This window comes from Tiliqua scincoides, chromosome 3 (assembly GCF_035046505.1).
Source record: "Tiliqua scincoides isolate rTilSci1 chromosome 3, rTilSci1.hap2, whole genome shotgun sequence".
Classification (NCBI taxonomy): Eukaryota; Metazoa; Chordata; class Lepidosauria; order Squamata; family Scincidae; genus Tiliqua; species Tiliqua scincoides.
The window spans coordinates 158,676,409-158,692,434 of record NC_089823.1 but is presented as its reverse complement, the minus strand read 5'-3'; the positions used below and the strand labels follow the sequence as shown (position 1 = coordinate 158,692,434).

At 42.6% G+C, this 16,026-nt stretch overlaps 1 protein-coding gene across 2 annotated transcripts in view; it reads right to left on the bottom strand.

The window, feature by feature from the left end:
* A1CF (APOBEC1 complementation factor) overlaps positions 1 to 15,775 on the bottom strand; it is a 39,395-nt gene extending 23,620 nt beyond the window's left edge. For both annotated transcript variants that reach the window (XM_066619366.1, XM_066619367.1), the window contains exons 1-5: positions 15,677 to 15,775; positions 13,044 to 13,178; positions 6,676 to 6,806; positions 5,501 to 5,739; positions 3,157 to 3,321 (exon numbers count right to left, since the gene is read on the bottom strand). In XM_066619366.1, coding sequence (XP_066475463.1) covers positions 3,157 to 3,321; positions 5,501 to 5,739; positions 6,676 to 6,806; positions 13,044 to 13,178; positions 15,677 to 15,775 — 769 coding nt within the window. The remainder of the gene's footprint in view (positions 1 to 3,156; positions 3,322 to 5,500; positions 5,740 to 6,675; positions 6,807 to 13,043; positions 13,179 to 15,676) is intronic.
* Positions 15,776 to 16,026: the final 251 nt, after the last annotated feature.

Here is a 16,026-nt window from a genome sequence, read left to right as displayed (position 1 = left end):
AGGCACTTTTTCAAGTGGGTGCTCCTTTTTTTAGCAGGGGGAGAGTAACTGGTCCACCTCACCCCAGCACTGTCTGTCTAGTGCAGGGGTCGGCAACCTGTGGCTCTAGAACCGCATGTGGCTCTTTCAGCTGTCTGCTGCGGCTCCTCCAGGTGCAAGTGGCAAAGAGTGTGAGAGCAGGCACCTGCGTTGGGAGTGCAGGCTGCTTCCCTCCTCTCCCTTCACCCCCACCTGCCCCGCATTGGTTTCCCTTTTCAATTTTGCCTGCTCTGCAGGCTTAAGCTCCCTGTTTTTCCCTTCCCCAACTCTCCAGCAGGCTCAGCCAATCAGCATCCAGCAGGCTCCTGGCTTTTTCTGTTGGAATGGTTCAGGGCCCTTCACTGGCTGACCACAAGCCAATCCTGAGCCGCCCTCCTCCTGAGCCATTTCGAGCCCTTGCAGCCCGCCTTTCCCTGAGCATGTCCCCACTCAGTGCGAGGAGAGGCTTTTCCTCCACAGCAGAGGAGACATCCTGTGTGTCTACTCAGTAGTAAGCCCCATTACAGTGGATGAAGCTTACTCCCAGGAAAGGGTGCCTGGGATTGCAGCCATGGAGCCTGCTCCTATGCATGTCTACTCAGTTGTAAGCTCCATTACATCAGATGAAGCTTACTCCCAGGAAAGGGTGCCTGGGATTGCAGCCATGGAGCCTGCTCCTATGCATGTCTACTCAGTTGTAAGCTCCATTACATCAGATGAAGCTTACTCCCAGGAAAGGGTGCCTGGGATGGCAGCCTTGGCACCTGCTCCTACGCGTGTCTACTCAGTTGTAAGCCCCATTACAGAGGATGAAGCTTACTCCCAGGAAAGGGTGCCTGGGATGGCAGCCTTGAAGCCTGCTCAAGGCCAAGTGCAAGGACAGGTGAGTAGGAGCCCGTGCAGGTCTGTTCCAGAGTAAGCCCCAATGTAGTCCCTGGGCTACTCCCAGGAAGGTGTGGAGGGCTGTATCCTCAGTCTCCTCCTGTGCAGGTCTACTCACAAGTAAGCCCCGCTGTAGTCAGTGGGGCTTCCTCCCAGGAAGGTGTGGAGGGCTGCAGCCTCAGCCCCCTCTTATGCAGGTCTACTCACAAGTAGTTAGTGAGGCTTCCTCCCAGGAAAGTGTGGAGAGGACTGCAGCCTGAGAGCTCCAACCAATTTGTCTGCTCAGAAGTCCCATTGTAGCCAATGGGGCTTACTCCCAGGATAGTGTGGAGAGGGTTGCAGCCTGAGTGAGGGAGGGCAGGCAGGTAGGGAAGAAGCTGGCCTGTGGTTGCCCCCCCCACCTCTGGCTTCTTCTCTGGAGTCTGTGTCCTTTTTTCCTTCCAGCAGGGTGCCTCTGGAAGGTGGGGGGAGTTCTTTAGTATCCATGTAAGATAAGCAGGTGTCATAACCGCCATATGTATGGGAATCCTGGAAGATCTGGTGAGGAGGTAGATGTGGTGTCAGCAGTGGGCCCTTTAAGGGTAAGGCCTGGGCATCCAGCAGAGTGTGCTGCACAGCTGCAGCCACTTGAAGGCAAGAGGGCCGTCAGAGATATAAGGAGCACCTGAGGAAGGGGGTGTGGGTTGTAGGAGTGCTGGTTGGAGGTAGGAGAGGAGATGGACTGGCTTGGCTTCCTGACTTTGACTTGGATACTCTGACACTGGAGTTTGGTGTGTGGCTGCTGTGCCCAAGACCTGCTGAGGACCCAGGGTCTGCTGTAGTGGTGGGAGGCTGCTGGCAGGAGAGAGGACCTCTGCAGGTTGAACAGGTGAGCTACCCTGGAGGTGGGGTCCAGCAGGACTGCAGGGCAGAACCAGGGTCATTTGTTGGGGGAAAGAAGGGGAGCCAATTTGCTTAAAGTGGGCCTAATTCTCCAGGCAGAGAATGGCCTTGGAATCAGGCAAAACACCATAGAGGACCAGGTGTCTGAAAACACAGGACAAGAATGTATGCCAAAACTAACTAAAAGCTACAAGAGGGGGCTATATTATTAAAATGGGACCTATAAGAGCATAAAGGTGAAAAAAAACTATATATGCAGTATTATCTTCATTTTACCGGGTAGATGGGACTCGACAGCCTGGGAAGGCAGCTCATCTGAGAGAAGGAAAACTCTGATCCCAAACCTCCACTGCCTTGTGGCTACATCCAGTTATGGAAAAGGCTTCAGGAGTCAACCTCGAGGCAAAATCCGGAGCCGGAGTCCCTGAGGCAGTTCGTGGCTGAACACAGTCACGTTCTGGCAACTCCTGCGACGCCGCTGGAACCAACCGTATTGGCCTCTGCCTTTCCATTGGACCATTTCAGCGACGTGGAGAGGGGGGATTTGCTGCATGGGTAACAGCCTATCCTCCATACCTACTTTACCCAGGCTTCGCGCACTGGAGAGGACACTCTGTTCCAGAGCCACCATTCAGAGCGTGACACCGTGGTTTTCTGAGACTGAAGGATGCCAACATCTTCATTTTAGATGTCAAAAGGGTTTTGTGGCTCCTGAGGTTTTTTCCCCTCTGGAAAATGGGTCCAAACGGCTCTTTGAGTGTTTAAGGTTGCCGACCCCTGGTCTAGTGGCTGTCTGCTGGTATTCATTTGCATCTTTTTAGATTGTGAGCCCTTTTGGGACAGGAAGCCATTTAGTTATTTGATTTTTCTCTGAAAACCGCTTTGTGAACTTTTAGTTGAAAAGCGGTATATAAATACTGTTAATAATAATAATAATTTAAAAAATACATGCATGATGGATTACTGGACCAATTAAAAAAAAATTCCTTCTGGTTTTTTTCCTACTCAGTGCATCACCCTGTACAGAAAACATACATGGATTACATGTTTGCTTTGAAAAAACATCAGTACTTCTTATCATATGCACACACATCAAACTGTTTTAGCTTTGTGTGTTTCAGGGAGAGAAAGTGAAAGAGACTAGCATTCCAATAGAAGCACCTAAACTCTGATTTTTGTTGTTTGTTTTTAACATTTGGAGAAATGTCCATGGAAAATAAATTAACTGCTTTGTGTCTTTTACTGTCATTTCCAAAAGGTCATAATATTTCAGCCTGAATAACTTTTTTCCTAGTGCAATATTTATTATCCTTGTGTATCATATATAGGTTTACCAACAAATTCTGAACAAGCTGGTTTTTCTCTCTCTTTTACCTGGTTTGATGTTGTTGAATTCTTTCTCAATTGTCTCTTCGGTGGTTGATAACATAAGATTCCGCACGTAGAGGATTTTGACTGATGACATTGTATCTTCATCAACCTCAACTTCTGGTTCTGCCCAGTCTACAGCTATGGGATGACCCCACAACTGTATCCTTCCTGTAAAGGGGTTCGAATCATACACACATTAGAATATAACAAGTAGGTTACTGGAGAGGAAAGAAAATTATTTGTATAGATTTATTTCTAAAGGGAACTTACATTGTACAAAGGACCTATTGCCTGTATCAAGGCATTGGGGGAGAATACAGAGACTCAGGGGAAGGGGGAAAGATTATAGAAGTAGTGGTTCTTTCAGACTCTGGAAAGGGGCTCAATGTTCAAACTGACTGCTTGGGGATTTACTGTATATCAGTGGTTCCCAAACTGTGTGCACACTCACAAGGGCACCATGGGATATCCCCAGTGGCCCCTTCCTACCAGCTCTGCCAAATGCTGCCATCTTGGATTGCTCAATCTCACAGATCCAGAAGAGTGGCACACAAATCTCATAAGACTTGGGCACCACCATCCTGGATCATATGAGATTTCACAAGATTTGGACGCCACCACCTTGGATCAGGTGAGATATTGCAAGATTTGGACCACACCATCTTGGATTGATTTCATGCAATCCAAGATGGCAGTGCCCAGTTGAGCCAAGACGAAAAGGCTGTGGAGGCTACACAAATGGAAGCCAGGAGCAGACTTTTCTCACTGAATGATTACACAGAATAGTGTCTGCACATTTTGGCTCATTTAGCTTCTACAGCACCTAGACAATCCAGGTCATCTGAAGTGCAAATCTGGCACCAGGTGGGAGGCCTACTATCCGTGAAAAAAAAAATCACCTGAACATAGTGGCCTGTATCATTTGACACTGCTGGTAGGTGACAGCATTTTGAATGCTCTCCCACAAATCAGTATATTAGGGAGAAAGATGCTAGCCCAGCCTGTTGCACTAGCTTTCTACATGAAGAGTGGTTTTATTTTACAAAATGGATCATTAAGAAGATGTTATCTACATGTCTCAAGTGGTGCTCTGCCACCTCCTGCCTAATTTCCTTCTGCATGTACCAATCAAGCTTTAGGCTGCAATGCTATGCACACTTTCCTGGGAGTAAGTGGCAGTTCGGTTTCTATGTTTGGCTGCTTAGTCTGACCTTTCGAGCAGTCACCTCTGCAGACTTGCTCCATTGCTTCAGGCTCCCACAGAGGACTCCAAATCTCTTCAACAGGGTCTACATTTACGTTTCTCCCTCAGACAGGCAACACCAGTTCACAACCACGCAATCTTCATCTCAGAACCTCAACAGACTGACTCCAGTCTTAGCCTCCTCCTGCACCCGCTTGGCTTTCTCTCACAGAAACACCATAAGCTACTAGACTTCACGTGATGCTCTGGGAGCAGCCACACACGCCAGAGATTTTTATCGCAGGCAGCATCAATGCCAGGTCTGTCTGCTGCCCCTCATATCTATCTGAGTGTAAACAGTGTAAGATCTCATCCTTTTCTGCTCTTACAAAAATAAATAAATCATTCCTCTTCCCAACAGTACCGCCAAAGGAGGGAAGCCACCACAAGACACCATGCCCAACTGTAAAGAAAGGAGGAGAGAAATGTCTTCTCCCATATTCTAGGTGCTGCTTTGGGGGAAGAGGAGGAAAATGAGACCAAGCATTTCCTTTGAGTAACAAATCAACCCTAGATTGGCCAGCAACTTGCCCTCCACAGCTATTCAGTATATCTGTGTCTTCATATATCTGTGTCTTGATACTCTTGCGTGAAAATTGCTGCTGTGTAAGGAACAGCTACCTTGCTGCCCAAGTTAATGCTGCACTGAGGCCCAAACTAGACGTGATAGGAGAGATCCATGAACATAATTCCCCATGCTTTTTAGAGAGTTAATTGCAATTGCAGGGTCAAGGGAAAGTTAAATCAGGGCAACAGTGCTGGGGGAAGGGAGAATTTAACTCTTCAGAGTCATTTTTCTGATTAAAATTATCATCCTGAAATCTGCTATTTGCCCTGCAGGGTGGGGCGGGGCTACATTGGAAATGCAAATATCTCAAGTTACATTTAGTTGTTCCCTGAGCAACTCTGAGTTTTTGTCTCTTTGAGTAGAAAAGCACCATGCTTTATATGAAAGTTGTTTATTTTTAGACATACACATGAGTTGGCAACACATCCTCAACTCTTTTTCCCACTGTTAGGAGCCCATTTGGTTGTGGATTGGTGGACACCCGCTGTTCCTTTGGATGTACCACTACATTACAGTATTTGTTTCATGCTCATTACCTGGTAGCAATTTTCTTCTTGCCATAGCGGCTGCCCGGTGGTTTCCATATTCCACAAAAGCAAATCCACGATTCTTGGCTTTATCAGCTGCACTGGGGTACACGATGACATCAACAACACCGTCTGTAACTTTCCTCATCTCCGCTAAAATTTCTTCCCTCTTCTTGGTTTTAGGGATTCCTCCTACAAATAAACGGCAGTTGTCTACACTGGCACAAACCCCTAGGAGTCGACCGTTCCTGCACACAAACAACAGTTCCATTTGTGGTAAAATAGGTTTAATTCTCTGGGAAACTGAACCAAGATTACAGAACCATTAGTGTCATGCCAAACTATTTGAAGAGTGTAGGCAGCCAAGGGTAAGCAAACCATGCCCTAAAAATGTAAAGGGGCTGCAGTCTTATACACGCTTTCCTGGGAGTAAGCCCCACTGAACTCAATGGGATTTACTTCTGTGTAGACACACCTAGGATTGCACTATTAGCAATAAAATTCAGCTATAGGAACATAAGAACAGCCCTGCTGGATCAGGCCATAGGCCCATCTAGTCCAGCTTCCTATATCTCACAAAGGCCCACCAAATGCCCAGGGAGAACACAAGACAGCAAGAGACCTGCATCCTGGTGCCCTCCCTTGCATCTGGCATTCTGACATAGCCCATTTCTAAAATTAGGAGGTTGCACATACACATCATGACTTGTAACCTGTGATGGATTTTTCCTCCAGAAATTTGTTCAAGCCCCTTTTAAAGGCATCTAGATGCCATCACCACATGCTGTGGCAAGGAGTTCCACAGACCAACTATATTGCAAAATAAGTTGAGATCAGGCTTTGTGAACTTGTTCACACAACTTATTTCCACCTCTGAAAATTTAACCAGAGAAAGTTTTACTCAGAACACTTAATACAAAGAACATTCATTTTTATGTAGCACAAACACTCGCATATTTTTTTCTGTGATGATCAATCCTTGAACGGAGTCATAAGCATCAACTTCTAATTGGTAACTACATTTGTTTGCCTCCAGTTACTAATCTCTAGCATAAACCCCTGCTGTGCTGTGTGTAATTTTAGACATTGGACCAGAATGGCTTTCAAAGACAGGCTACTTTGTTGATTAATTTCAGCCTTTGGTGTTGAAAGGTTGGTGTTGAAAGGCCACCAACTATGCTTACCTAATTTCATAATTGTTCAGTTGTCTGATTGCATTCTTGGCCTCCTGTTTGCTGGAGAATGTTACAAAAGCATATCCCCTGTTGTTCCCATTGAAGTCCATCATCATCCGCATTTCATAGATTTTACCGATCTGTAAAAGCAAAGCATGCATTTCCATCAATCTGCTTGCTTGAACAGGAAACGTCAGCAGCACAGAGCCTGCCTGGACAAAGTTCTGTTGTTCTTGGAATTCTGCTTGTGTGCCTGTCTCACTCCAGAGTAGCTTGACTTTGACAGTAAAGCGGAGCATGTTTTACTCAAGATAGACTTCCCGACCCGTGTGCAAAGTCAAAATAAACAGAGGCAGCATATGCTGAAGTCCAGCCCATGCTGAGTGAGCACTGTTGAGCTTGTTAGTGAGGTAAATGACCTCTATTAACAAACTCTGATAACTTGCTGTCTGAGGTTTTGCGCTTGACTCAAAAATCTTAGGGTGTACTCAAACAAATATGATTTCTTCCCTTTGATTAGTTCTTTGTAATTTAAAACAAACATATATCCATTTGTATTGAGAATAAAGAGAACAAGATATTTCCAAGATACAGGAAGAGACTACTAATTCAATTTTGTGCTGTTTACTTGAATGAATGCTGGTCTGTAATTGCTTCCCTGCATGGAGAAATGACAACTAGGAATTTTGTTAGAAAGAGAGGGTTGGCTGTTTCTATTTGGAATGGTCTCAAACTTCTGATGATTGTTCACTGTTTCTTCTAAGGTGCACAACCAAGTGGCACACACCTTCCTGCTGAGCTCCACACAGCGGGGAACTCGACAACCTGGACTTCAGAGATGGTGTGATGAAGTCATCTCTGAATGTCTGGAGGCAGAGTTGTGATGAGTCACAATGCCAAGCTGAGGGATTCACGCCATAATGGGTGGTGGTGGTGCACAAACCCCTTATAGGGAACGTGTCGGTTGTGTTGTGGCCAGAAAGGTGCTAAGGGACATAGGGGGTATTCTTTAAACATTCCAGAAAACTGGCAGGAGAAGAAAATGAATGTATGTCTTCTCTCTGTGGTTCTGGTGTCTAATATTTGTAGCCTTGTTGTCCCACATAAAATATCTATATGTGTTCATGTACAGCCACATGCATGTCTTTCAATATACTCATTCACAGTCATGACTTGTAGGAATATTCATATAAGGAAAACACAACACTTGAGCCCTGTACAGATGTTCTTGGTGTGGATACAGTTCACACCCTGCGGAAGTGAGAATATGCTAGTCCCACCTCTGCAGGACTGCATCAGCACAACTCTGACCCCCAAGCATATGACATTCTTTGTGTAGATACAGTTCACACCCTGGGGAAGTGAGGACAGATGACTAGGAATGGTGGGCATCCAGCATTCCTGGTCATGGGGAGAAGATATTCCTGGTTCTAGTGTTTGTCAGTGCAGAAAAACATTTGTATTTTTGGAGGTTGGGGTTCCTGAATCATATTGGCTCAGGAACAGCTTTTGCTTGTACATTCTTTCTCACCTCAGCACATGGACCTGGCTTATGAAAGATCCTAAAAGAAGAATTGATATTTGTCCTTCATTAGACCAGTAAATTCTATACTGAAACTCAGTTAATGTACTGGTTTAGCAGAAATAACAGGTCAACTTGGCCTGTTTAGGGACTTTATAAATCACTCATAGGTAAAATAAGCAAGTTACAGAAAGTAGCCATGTTAATCTTTTGCAAGGAAAAACAGCAATGACTCCCATGGCACTTTAAAGACTAACAAATTTATTGGAATATGAGAGATGAGCAGACAAAAGTCTACTTCATCAGATGCATGTTACCAAATGTGTAAAATATATTCAAAACATTTATATAAAGCAGTGGAAACTATCATAGGTATTTGTGGTTGGCTCCAGCTGCTTTGGTGAAGGGGCACCTGTATTTGAATTAGCATTTGAAATTTCTATAACTCTATATGAAAAAGTACCAAGCGCTGTAATTAAGGTAGATTAAAAATGGCTTGTTTCGGGGGGGGGGGGGGCAGGGCCAGAGGCAACTGAATGGCTGTGTTTTTCTGAGCTCTTGAAAGCTCTTGGGAAAGCATGCTATTTCCTCCCAAAAAACTGTGGGTCTGAGGAGATCCGAGGATCTGTAATCAGGAGAGTTTCAATCCTACAGATGGTGTACGGTTTCGGAGAGGAAGTGTCCAGCCAGGGGCTGTTTTTCTCCAAGGGAAACCAGCCGTGTTGGTGAGGATTCATCTTGAAACTAAGCTGAAGGCCCCAGGCAGGGAAAGAACTAAGGGAGTGTTATTCTGCTGTGTGTGTCTGGCATTGATTGCTTAATTGACTACCTGATTAAGCTTTTGCCCAAGGGAAGAGAAGGAGGGGCAGATTTTCCCCCTCTGGGAAGAGGAAAGAGGGAGGAGGCTTTCTCCATTCACTTGTTTGCTTGTGTGAGAAGAAGTTTTGGAGGAGACCTGCTTGTTATGGAAATACGAGAGTATAACTCTAACTTAACAAATCTAAAACTCCTTGGATTACAAATTAATTGTTTTGGAATATAAACTCTGCTTTGGAATGCTCAGTTTGGTTTTCCTGTGGAGATCTTGGAGTGCCTGTGGAGAGGGCTGGAGATCTGCATTTCTTTGTTTTGCAAAAGTGGTTTATTGTTTTCAATTCCTCTCAATATCTCCTGGAAAGAATGTGGTTGATATAGCAACAAACGTAAGCAATAGAATCAAAATAATAGAATAAGAAGAATAGAACATTGGGGACATCTAGTGGATTTAAAAAGACATTGCAAGGATAAGAACAGGACTTGACAAGTGAAGTAAGGAGGACAACACGCTGAGGACTTCTAGTGGCATTAAAAATATTGCAAGGCAAAGGTTTATTTGACTTAAAATTTCCTTGTGTTGGTTTTTATGGGTGAACAGTTGATTTCTTGATGATGTGATGTGATATATAGGTAACTGATAGTGTTATATGTGATAACAGATATTTGAGTTTTACAGGAAAGAATATATAAGAAGGAAGAAAAAGGATGACAGGAAAAGGAGTGAAAGTTAGGGGCTCTCCCACCCTGGAGTCAAGCTTGGGAAAACTAACACAAGAGGAACCAAAAGGGAAAGATTGGAAGCAGACAATACAAGACAATATAGAAAAATTAGTGGCGATGGGACAGCAGCACACAAATCAATTTCTGCAGGTTCAGGCTAGTCTGGATGTTTTAACTACACAACTAAATGATCTCAGTGTGCAACTGAAAGCTGTTAAAGGCCAAGCAGATGAGAATACACAAAAGATTAGAAAATTAGAAGAAAAGACAACAAAAGATCAATCTAGAATACTGGAGATAGAACAGAACCAATATGATGGAGAGGCAACTTTAATGGAAATTCAGATGGAGAGTGCAGCTCAAGTGGTGAGAATACAAAATGTACCAGAACAGAAAGGGGAAGATACACGACGTCTGATTGGTGATTTAATACCAGAGTGGATCGACACGCCAACAGAGGAGATACTCATGGATCTGGATTCAGCGAGAAGAGTGAGCACTTTTTATCTAAGAAAACATGAACTACCAAGAGAATGCATGTGAAATTTATCAGAACTTTTTACAGAGATAAAATATTGAAGATCTCACACGAAAAGGAATGGATGGTGGAGGGTAGCAAAGTGAAAATTCTGAGACATGTCCCCTGGGGAGTGAGAAAAAAGAGAAAAGAATATGAAGAACTAGTAAAATTCTTAAGAGGAAAGCAAATACCATATAGATGGCTTTTCCCGGAAGGTATGTTTTTTCAATTCCAGTCACAGAGATATAATATAAATTCAACAATGAAAGCAGAAAATTTTTTGAGTACAGTGATGAAAGGTGAGACAAGAAATGAAGAAACTGAGGAAGAGGAACTGAGAAGAAAAGAACTAGAAAGTGTAGAAATGGAGCTGGAAGAAAAGAAATCAGATGATTCAGAGACAACTGAGGAATCAGAGAAGGAAGAAACTAGAGGGGCAGGGAGGCATTCACCAATAGCAACAAGAAGAAGACAAAAAGAGAAGGTGAATAGTAAAAAGAAACATGATGGTTAAGTGAGGATGGAGTATTTACTCTGTCAACATAAATGGCTAAAATTCACCTCAAAAACGAAAGACTTCCTTCAATTGTAAAAGTTAAATATGGATAGGTCATAATATTACAGTAGAACAATGGGAATAGATTTGGAAATATAATATAAAATTTACTAGAGCAACAAATTTTAAAGAAAATGTATATAAAATGTTTTATGTTTTATACATGACACCAGTAAAACTGGTAAAAATGAATCAGAACATATCAAAAAATTGTTGGAAGTGTAAATATGTAGGAGGGACGTTTTATCATGTGGTGGATGTGTAAAAAAATGCAAGTATATTGGAAAATGGTAAGGAATCCAATACAAGAGATCGTTGGATTACAATATCGCTAAAACCAGAATTGTTTTTGCTTAATATTATCTTAGATATTATAGATAAAGAAAATGATGTGTATTTAGTTATTATGATATTAACTGCTGCAAGGATTTTATATAGAAACTGGAAAGATATTAAAATTCCAACGAAAGATGAATTAATAGAGAAAATAATGAATGTGGCGGAAATGGATAGGCTTACAGAGATTTTGGATCAACAGCGTAAACCAACACAGATAGAGCAATGGAGACCATTTTATGCTTGGTTGAAAATGAAGTTGTAGGTGTATAAGATAGGACATTTAGATGAATATGTTGTATACATGATATATTATACAGGATATGATATGATAGATAAATGATATTAAGAGGCTAAACTAGAAGAGGAACAAGATTAGAAGATATGTATTGATTGATTAGATATATTGATATATGATTGCTTGCACCCTCCAATGGTGTGTTTTTTTGTGTTGCGTATTGAGTTTGTGTTTGTTATGTGTTTGTTTATATTTGTTATTATTTTGGAAAATAATAAAAAATTTTAAAAAATAAAAATAAAAAATGGCTTCCCATTTCTCCATCTTAACAATTATCAGAAATGACACATTCACGCCAATCTGTCATTGGTTGGCCCAATCCTATCTAACTTCCCAGTGCGAATGCAGTCACAGTGCAGCTCCAAGGTAAAGTTGGATAGTTCCAGTGCAGCACTGGAAAGTTGGGTAGGATTGGGCCCTTAATATCATATGTGAAATAGCTCTTAGACTCTGTATGTGCTAGTCTTCTGTGTTATTCATACTTAAATTTTGTGGATTGTAGCTAGTTTTTCCAGAAGCAGGAAGCTACCTCGAGAGCTTTATTTGCAAGTTGGCTGTCCTGGGCGAGTACTTAAAAGACGGCATGTTCACCTGCAAGTTTTTACCATTGCTTTGATTTTTTTAATTTATATGCATTAGGAACCCAGAGCAATAGAGTCGCCTTGCAAGAATTCCGTTATAAAAAAGTTGAAAGATAGTAACTTACCCTAGACAATCCAGGCATCTGTATAGCCAACTGGGCATTGGATCAACCCTGGATTTATACCACTTGTGTCACTGCAACATGCTCTCAGTGTAGGAATACCTAAGTCCATCCTCAAGTGCAAAGTTGTTTTTGAGGAACATCAACTGTAGTATGTGAATCAAATTTTAGCATTTATTTTCAAATAAGTTGTCTCTTATGGGTGTGAACCAAATAGAGTGATTAGACAGGGAGTGACATTTATTGCTTTGTCGGTATCTGTCCTTCACCATTGCCTTTATTTGGGTTCTCTACAAACCCACTAATCCTCAGCTCAGGGTGAATTAAGATTAAAAGATGTGGTGTTGAAATAACTACAGGTTTTTTCCACACTCTAACACTAGGATAATTGGTGAGTCTGCAGTTTACTCCTACCTGGATTATTCCTAGCAGTTTACTTCTCTACTGAATGCTACTGCTATTTCAAAACTAGAATTCATTTTTCTGTAGTGCTTCCAGTTCTTATTCCTATGTGCATGCACATGACAATAATCAGCACCAAGAGAAGTCGGTCATCTCCTGCAGCGGTTACCAGCAGAGGTAGGCCAGCCAGCCAGCACAATCGCTTATGTGCACATAGTCCAAGATAGCTGGTTATATTTCTATAGCCTAAATTTGCACTATAGACCCAATAAAAGCAGGGAGGGGGAAATGGATCACTGTGGTACAAATATTAGATGACTGTAATTGTTGGTCTCTGCTTCTTTTTGCCATCCTATTTCTGCTGCAGGGTTCAGGTCTGTTGCTGACTGTCCAGTCATAATCACCTGAACAAGGATTTACTTTTTAAGAATGCTTCTTGCAAACAAACCCATTCCTAAAGTAGTTATATGCAGGAGAAGAAATGGATGACAATTAAATTATTACTTTTTCACATAATGGTATAAGTTCATCTTCAAAGAGGTCTCGGGGTAATTTTCCAATGAAAATTTCACAGCCTCTTTCTGGTGTTGGTCCATCCCAGCCTGGTGGTGGCCCTCCATATTTTCTTTGGCCGTTTTCCTGTGTGGGAAGAGAACAAAAACGCATTTGCTTGTGCAATCAGGCTTGTCCTGCCTTCACCTCAACTGCTTTTGAAACCCAAAAGAGCCTCTCTGGTTACTTGTGGATTCTAATGAAAGATTTACTGCAACATCTAAATAGGCTCTAACAGGACATCTTTAAAAACTTTAATAATGGCAAATCTATTATCTTCTTTGATAGGATATGTAGCATCATTTATTTAGTCTAACTAATGAAGGCAATACTTCATTTCTATTGTGGAGTCCATTGTATTTTCCTTTTATTCTGGCCCAGTGGCAAAGCATGAGATTAGAAGTGTGAAGATTCCCACAAAGCCCTTTTTGGTCAACAAACCCAAGACAATTTAGGAATCATCTAATTTTCAAGAAAGTCTAGAAAGAGTACAAAGGCATTATTATTATTATTGCTCATAATTTACCTGCTGAAACGGATAGAAATTGCTATTTTCATTGGATTTGTTCTGAAAATTCACATTCATTCATTCATTCATATCCTGCCTTTCCCAGAATGAAGCAAATGATCCAAAAACTTTTATACTTCTGCATCACCTCTTTAGGTGCATTTTGGTGAACATCAGTTCCCTTATCCCATGTTGAGATCCTGAAGCCCCAAAGGGGCTACTTGGAGCTGTACCAACTCTGGAGCTGGTACAAAACAGAGGAGATCTGTGTCAGGCTCTGCAGCTCGGGAGGGGGGACAGGATTCAGCAGCAACCTCTGCTGTTATTCCTGCCCCCTCCTGGGCCCAATTCATCCTCCGTCCCTCTGCCCAGTTGTGTCCCCTACATGCCTTCCCTGCCCTCCTCTGCCCTAGGAAGACTTTCCACCATCCAATGGGAAGCTTGTTGCCTGGTGCTCCACCTGGTGCTGAGCCCCAGTGCAGACTAGCGCTGGCTTCTCTGCTGGCGGTGGGTATCTCCTGCCACTGGGTAAATGCCTTATGGCACTTTTGCAATACCCAACACCAGCACTGCAAGTGGTGGCACTGCTCAGCATAGGATTGGGCTGTTAATCATAGGTACTCCACCAGTCTGGACATTTCTTCTGTTCTCCAAACTTTTCTTAATGATTCACTTATGGATTTTAATTTATTTAAAAAGTGTATATGCCAGCTCATTCTGATGACTTGAGGTAGCTAACAATTTGATTAGAATACAAAACATTAAAAAATATTCAATACGCACGTAAGAACAATATACAATAAAAGCAGCACCAAAATCCCAAGAGACAGAGAGACAAAGGATGAAATCTTGTCCAATTTTCCAGCACTGGTGCAGCCATGCCAACATGGCATGGGTTGCATCCTGCAGTAGGGGGGCAGTCATGAAGGCCTCCTCCAGGTAAGGGAATGTTTGTTCCCTTTCCTTGGGGCTGCATTGCGGCTGCACTGGAATTGGAAAGCTGGGTAGGATTGGGCCCAAAAACTATAATGAGATTCAAACATAAGTGGGGAAGACCTGAGAAAACAGAATTTTTTAAGTGCCTGAATGAGTGAGGGAGCAATTGTCTCTCTCTTCTTTTTGGCTATTAGGATCTTTTCTACTGTCAATAAATTCCAAACTAACTTTGGGCCCAATCCTATCCAACTTTCTAGCACCTATGCAGCCTCAATAAAGTCCTGACGTAAGGGAGCAAATGTTCTCTTACCTTAAGAGGTAAGAGGTGTCTTAAGAGGTGTCTTATTAGGTGCAACTGTCCTATATAGGTAACTTGACAAAAGTACCAATGGATGTGTAGAGATATTGTGTAAAATCACAGCTACTGCACAATGAACATTTTATTAAAGCTGCCACCATGATCCCAAGGGGGTTGCAGGTGCCCCTACTCATCCTGCAGCAAGTGCTCAGTTTGCAGCAGATGCATGTAAAGCCTCCAGGTGGAGTGGACGATTCATACAAATACTGCCTTCATACTATCCCAGCTGGGCTGCAGGAGTGCATGCTGCTGGCACATCCACACACACACTTTGCAAGTGCATACGTAGGGAGGCCATAGATTTGTTTTGCATTTTGTACTATGGTGGTGGTAGGTAGCTGGGAGCCCTGGGGTAAAGCTCTGCACTAGGCTCTCATATAACTCTCTTTCATCTCCCTGATGGCACAGTGGACACTATCACTGCTAGTCAAACGTGAGGATTCAGGGGTTGGCCTGGAGGGCTCCCTGGCCTGGTAGGCCCTTGACCAGAGCCTAACCTGATCGTCGCCACCTACCAACCCTGATCTCATGTTAAGACTTTCATTAGGAGCACCACAGACAAAAATCTAGGGATATGCAAATCCATTGCATGTCACACAATACTTGGAAGTTGAATAATGTTATATTTTTGTAGTATAGACTGAAAAATATATTTTTGTAGTATGTATTAATGCACTGAAAAAGGTATTGTCAAAGCCACTGGGAAAATCCTAGCTAAGCTATGCAATTCACCTCCACATTAATCACAAAGTAGTACTTAAGCATGTGACAGGGAACTCCTACCTGAATCAAACTATATCCTGTGCGCTGAATTAATGTGCGGAGCGCAGCTTCTTTCTGTGTGCCGGCCAATCCATCCCCGGATTTTTGATTTGATTCCATTGTGAGTGATTATCACCAAAAAATCAGGTTAATTATGGATGCTCACTGCAATCAAATTTAAGATAAATTAAGTAAATTAATATTTCTGAAAAAGGAAAACTCCATAAGGCTATTTTACATGAATTGCTAAAAGTAGTCAGAAAATGAAATGAAAAGGCCCAACACCTCAACAAAGCAAAGAGAATCAAGAAAGAACTTTTGAAGTTCTTCTGACAGACTTTTGTAGATTCTCAAGTGAGAAACACCTATAG